The sequence below is a fragment of the Alosa sapidissima genome, chromosome 6 (genome assembly GCF_018492685.1).
Source record: "Alosa sapidissima isolate fAloSap1 chromosome 6, fAloSap1.pri, whole genome shotgun sequence".
NCBI lineage: Eukaryota > Metazoa > Chordata > Actinopteri > Clupeiformes > Clupeidae > Alosa > Alosa sapidissima.
Genome location: NC_055962.1, coordinates 31,699,065 through 31,705,064, shown reverse-complemented (window position 1 = coordinate 31,705,064; position 6,000 = coordinate 31,699,065). Strand labels below are relative to the sequence as shown.

The 6,000-nt window shown below is 41.3% G+C and overlaps 1 protein-coding gene across 1 annotated transcript; it reads right to left on the bottom strand.

Moving 5' to 3' along the window:
* On the bottom strand, positions 1-3,052 carry LOC121711329. The gene is made up of 7 exons (XM_042094842.1): positions 2,973-3,052; positions 2,230-2,556; positions 1,740-2,051; positions 1,530-1,565; positions 990-1,074; positions 855-877; positions 1-709 (listed from the first exon to the last, which is right to left on the bottom strand). The coding sequence occupies exons 1-6, from the start codon at positions 3,031-3,033 to the stop codon at positions 871-873; spliced, it is 828 nt and encodes a 275-aa protein (XP_041950776.1). The 5' UTR covers positions 3,034-3,052; the 3' UTR covers positions 1-709; positions 855-870.
* Positions 3,053-6,000: the final 2,948 nt, after the last annotated feature.

Here is a 6,000-nt window from a genome sequence, read left to right as displayed (position 1 = left end):
GTGAAACACAATGACTAATTGTTTACATGCATTGTATTCATTAGAGATCACGCTGATCTATACAAAAAGGACATCAAACTAGAAAGAGAGTTGAAAAGAGAGTTGAAGATTAAACTGAAAGAAACGTGTCTATGATATGCATGGGCATGGTGATCTACAGCACACATAGGATATGAGATGCAGCACATGAAGGATATGAGATGCAGCACATGGAGGATATTATATAAGTTACATGTAGGTTATTGTTTCAGTTTCATGCAGGATATGATATGCAGCACATACAATATCTTAACATCCTAATATCTTCACACTTGACAATATCACACCGTTAAACGAACATCTGGTAGGTCGTCTGTATATTTAAAGGCATGAATCTGTAAAGAGGAAGCCCTATCAGTGACACTGACACTTTGGGGAGCCCATTTTACCCCCTTAAAAAATGAGTGCTACCCAGAGTATGACCTTTGATACAGATTTCCCATTTCCATGCATATGTGTACACAGATCATTACAAGTAAACCTAAAGAATAGAATAGTATTTTTAATGGCGGACATTATCTAGGCTAACGAGTAATCCAGATGTAACGGCTGCATCCATTCTGTGCCTCAGATGGACATGAGTGATGCCAGTGTGTCATTATCTTACATTAGCTGAGGAGTTTGCTGCTGGAACAAACTGGAAAGCTGCGTCACTGGTCCTGCTTTGACTCTGTGGAAACAATGTGTCAGATTATCCATCACGTAGACCTGTGTCAAACATACAGGTACCTGCACATTTCTCACTGCACATTAAACCCAGTGCCATACAGAAGGACTATTTCTGTGGAACAACAGAATATGCATTGTTCACTCACTAAGGTGTGCTCTCCCTCAGCATCTGAAATAAACAAGATTAAAATGTTAGAGCCTGAGTGACACTACAGTATTCACAGTGGTCACTACAGTGGTAGCAGTGGTTTACAGCAGGCTATTGCCGGTGAAACACTCACTTTCTCTTGTGTATCAGCACAATTATAATCAGTGCTGCAGCCAACAGACTAACAAAGACACCAGCTCTAGTTATCAGCAGAACACCTGGACAGAAAAGCAGATGTGGGTTTAACACCTGTAGGACAAAACAGTGATGATACCACACACATGTTTAATTTACCTGAACCTTCTGTCTGAAGACAGATACAACACAGTTAGCAATTCACAGAGGTCTATTTTGTTATAAGGCACCAGTCAACATCCAGTTAGCCCACCATTTTATTTGTGACATACCATTATAGAAAATACCATACGTAGTGGAATGCTTGGTGCTTAATCGCCTGATTCGACTGGCGACGATTCGTATGATATGCATAATGCATAGGATAAAAATAGTTTTTATAAAAATAATATTTACATATTTACACAATGTTAATAAAGATGCCTTTGCATTGTAAGTATGTAAACGCAATAAAGATGTGCAGTTGCAAATAACAGTCCTAATTAGGCCTATGTGTATAGCCCATGATAACTAGTGTTAGCTGTAAGGCACGTCTTACCTGAGTTTGTGGAAGCAGTAGGCCTAGTGACTGTCTCTGGATTTGGGGACAAATAACAACACGAACACATGTTTTGCTAAGGGATCACCTTACCAATCAGGTTCAGTTCACCACACGCTAACTGCCAGTAGTCAATGTCAAGTTCATAGAGTACAGGATGCATTATTATTTTCTGTTGGGAAAAGAGTGTGTTACGAAAACATCTCTAACCTTTAATTCTGATGGTGTAGATTGCAGTTGTCTGAACCTTCCATTCTGCAGCCAGCTGGCATCTCCACTTCCTCGGTGTGGAAGTGGAGTTATTAACTCTGAGCTCTATCATCAGAGTGATGGAACAGGTAGATGTGGCTCTGATCTGGCGGTGGGTGATGTTGCTCAGCTTACTCTCTGTCTTATCCACCCAGCTGAGACAGACTCCCTTACCTCTCACCGATCCGGTACAGTTGTCGTGTGTGTGCAGGATGCAGTGGAGAGTCACATGACTGCCCGCCTCCATCTCAGTCTCTCTGGAGGAAGCAAAGACTGCAGGAGGAAATGACATCATCAGACTGCATCAGGAGTACTACACAGCAACAACCTACATTTAATCATTTCAGCTAATGGGAGCTTTGGTGATGTTTGACTTAAAAATGAAATCTTCAGAATCTTTCCTTAGATATTGCAACCTGTGCCTGTGTCTATATATTGACAAGAAACCTACCATGGAGAACAGTGAGATAAACTGGAGCACCATATTTAGATTGACGTCCACCCACTTCATACTGCTGACAGATGTAGAGTCCTGCGTCCTCAGTGGTGACATCGGTAATGTGGAGAGAACAGTTCTGGAACAGACTCAGTCTCTCAGCTCTGTTTTTGCCGTTTTCAGGTTTTATCTTCCCATGTCCAAACAATTCATCAGTAGGTCCAGTGCTGCTATAAAGCCATGTAGTAGAGGAGCAGTTTGGATCAAGCACATTAGCACAGGGTAGAGTAGCTGTCCCACCTGCACTGGAGAACACAGTGGGGCTGTTTCCTCCTTGAACACCTAAAGAATAGACAGACAGAGTTGTCAGTGATAAAGTAGTCATAGATATTCTGTCTGATCTCATTTCTGTGCTTTAGGGACACAGGACTGAGAAATCTACACTTTCAGTCACATGCTTTTATGACAACACACCATCACTCTTTCTCTCTCTCCCCACATAACACACTGGTGAATTCTGACGATGATGCCACATTTTAAAACTATTCCACTCAAGTCTTTTTTCTGCCATTTCAAAATGACATTTAATGATCCATTGACATGTTGTACTACTGTATGTCCGTACTACTGCAGAGTCATCACTAAGCAGTTACACTGATTATAGAGCAGTTAAGGGGGGTTTAGGCATAACGCGAAACTTAGCTGTTCTACTGTATAATCAGTGCAACCTACGGCTTCTTATTGCTTAAGTAACTCACCCATGTGGACCTGACTTGGGCAGATCAGCAACAGCAACAGAGCACAGGGGATGGACGCCATCTTCTTCTCCTTTATCCTCCCTTTTTCTCTCCTCTTCTCTTTCACTTTCCTCTCTTCTCCTTTCCTCTTTGTCTGAGTGCGTGTGTGTGGAGTGCGCCACTGAAGTAAATGCTCATAGTCCGTCTGTCTCCTTAGCGTTCGTGCTTTATATTGTCCGATTATAAGAAACGTGTTGCGTCTTTATTTAGAGGAGGTGCTTGTTTGTGAGTTAGTTTCACGCCTCCATGTCCGAGATACCAGCGGTGGTCAGTGAGGTTCAAAGGCCCTCACGAAAAGGATATGACATCACAGGGTCACTTTAACATTGTCATACAGTATCTATTAACCAGGACTGGAGACCAAGTCTTAAAATAACCAACATAGGGTCAGAACAGGCCTCTGTCTCTGTGTATGTCTGACCATTTTAAAGGTCACAAAAGTGATGATTCCAGTTATTGATGCAGCACTGATACGGCCACACAGCATATTACAGTAAACATAGAAAGCTATTTCATAAGTACATGAAAGGAGTCATATGTATGTGCTTTAACATTGTCATCATATGTAGTATGGAAATCCCGGTAAACATATATGCTACAGACGTTTAAATGCTCACACAGCACATTTCCACTCTAATTGACAATGGTGAATAGTAGCTCTGGAATTAATTCAGCAGTGTATGTTTTATAGCCTGTCTCTAGATGCAAATGTTTGACATCATTTAAAAAAAAATAGTAATAGCGTGTTGCATTCAGCATAGCAGATTGTCCTACAAACTCCCCCGAAAACACACACTCTGCAAAATGGTGTGAAAGGCTCTAACTGCAACTGCAAATGCAGCCGCAAATGCAACACCCCTACAGGCGCTGGACGTCAGGAGGGGAGAGGAGGGAAGATGGGGGACCAACATGTGGCCAGTGGGGTTGGTGATGTCTTTCTCTACTTGGTCAGTTTCTAATGAACACATGTTTTCACATTTCTAAAGTTCTATTTTATAAGACTTTGAGAGAGAGAGAAAGAGGGAGAGAGAGAGAGAGAGAGAGAGAGAGAGAGAGTGGGGAATGGGTAAGTATAGTAGTGGCAATGCAGCCTGGATGCACGTTTAGAGGTGATGTACTAGTGAAAATGAACGTGGGAGATTTTGTACTCCAGTGCTAAAGGTCCTACACATTGCACATACTACCAGTGTGGTTGGAATGACAACTGTATTTAACTCCATAACATACTCACATTATCAATAGATTTGACACGAGTTGCAGATTTGTCAGATCACAACCTTCTGTGCAAGATTACATGAAGAGGTTTCAAGGAGCCATAGGTCACTATATGGACTTGAGCCGTAGCCTACAGGCCAATGTAGGCTATTTGCTGTTGAAATTAATAAATGCATAAACTGATAAATTACACACTGTTGTGTCTTCGTTTAATGAAACCTAGTCTAGCGTAAAGTGTTAAATAAGTGTAGCCATATATTTTATGGCTTTGTTTACTTTATATGTTAATGTCAATTTTGTATTTTGTTATGCACCCTTGTGGATGTCTTGGGAATTATGGATATGCTGTTAAGAGATTGGTTCCTGGGAATGTATCTAGGGGGAAGATAATTAGGGGGAATGTTAAGTTCGAGTCAGAGCAGAGTTAGGAATGTGCTGGCTGGTTGTACGTGTCTTGTAAATAAAGCTTCTAAAAGTCAATCTTCACACCTGTAACCCATTTTCCTTCCACGCCTCAACGAGACTGGATAGTTAACCAGGTAGTACTCTAAAAATGAGGGTTACATAAGCAAACATGCCCCATGTCAAACAGTGCTTGGGGTAGCCTATAGGCCTGTATAGCCTAGACTGACGTCGATAGCAAAGCATTCTGCTTTGGGGAATTATTTGCTATGGTATGGCTTGGCCAATGGCCATGGTATTCAAATATACTGTAGATATGTTCAATATAGGCAGAAAGTTTTCCTTAACGTCCCATCTCCCAAAAATCGGCGAAGTTTTATTTATCAATCTCTAAAGTAATGAGTCAAAATCGCAAACAACTTCAGGCGGCGCTCTCGTCCACCATCTAGCCTGGCCCAGCTCATAGTTCAGTCCAACCACAAGCGCAAAAAAGGAAAATTAGAAAATTTTAATTTTTAACTTCTGAACAGAGAACCGTAACTGTGCTCAATTGAAAATCAAAATAAGCATCAATAACCCATTTACTGTGCCGTCCTAAAGAATGGATGGAATAGATTTTTAAGCCTTTTTTTATATTTTTTCATGTGAATTCTGGAAATAGAACACAGCACTGCAAAGCATTACACAGACCGTTCTGTAACGGTCAAATTCCTATCTTAAGTTAAGATAGGATTTTTTTCCTAAAGGCAGTTAGGAAGCATGCTTCTGTAATCAGTTAGGTTAGGACGTTTCTGCAATGAGGCCCGTTGCCTCACCTTGCAGTAGCAGCAGCACAGTCAGCAGTAGTCCCACTGTTGGGTTGTGCAGCTTTGCCATTTCCTCTGATCTCTGAGCTGGTGTGTCTCTGCTCTGAGCCTCACACAAAGGGGGATAAGGATTAATTTACCTGTCACACATACATCACTTCCTGATAAAATGGCTGTGTTCTGACCACTGAAACCAACAAAATGTAATTTTGACCTTCAGAGCATCGCCACGCAGCCTCAGCCGCCACAAGTTCCTTTCCTCACACTGCACTGCTGCCTGCTCTGCTTCTGAGAGGCTCAATACGTGTCTCTACTTCCCTCTCTGGATGCAGGAGTGAGTGCAATGTGCGGTCACTGATGGCTCACTCTTTTTTTGTGATTTTTATTGAAAGTTTCACAACATAAACAAAAATACACTAACACTCAAACACTGACCGTCACCGCAGTAAAAATAAAAGTCAAAACCCATGGAAACAGTTGTACACCACTTAATACAACTAACATAAAAGACAAAAGAAAAGATGCGCCCATAAAATTAGAAATGAAAACAAATAAACAACATTTTA

Bases quoted from the DNA above. Each gene is read 5' to 3' on its own strand.
- LOC121711329 (XM_042094842.1), bottom strand. From the start codon at position 3,033: ATGGCGTCCATCCCCTGTGCTCTGTTGCTGTTGCTGATCTGCCCAAGT. The intron at 2,557-2,972 runs GTGAGTTACTTA...TCTATTCTTTAG, and splicing joins CCCAAGTCAGGTCCACATGG to GTGTTCAAGGAGGAAACAGC. The intron at 2,052-2,229 runs GTAGGTTTCTTG...TTCCTCCTGCAG, and splicing joins TTATCTCACTGTTCTCCATG to TCTTTGCTTCCTCCAGAGAG.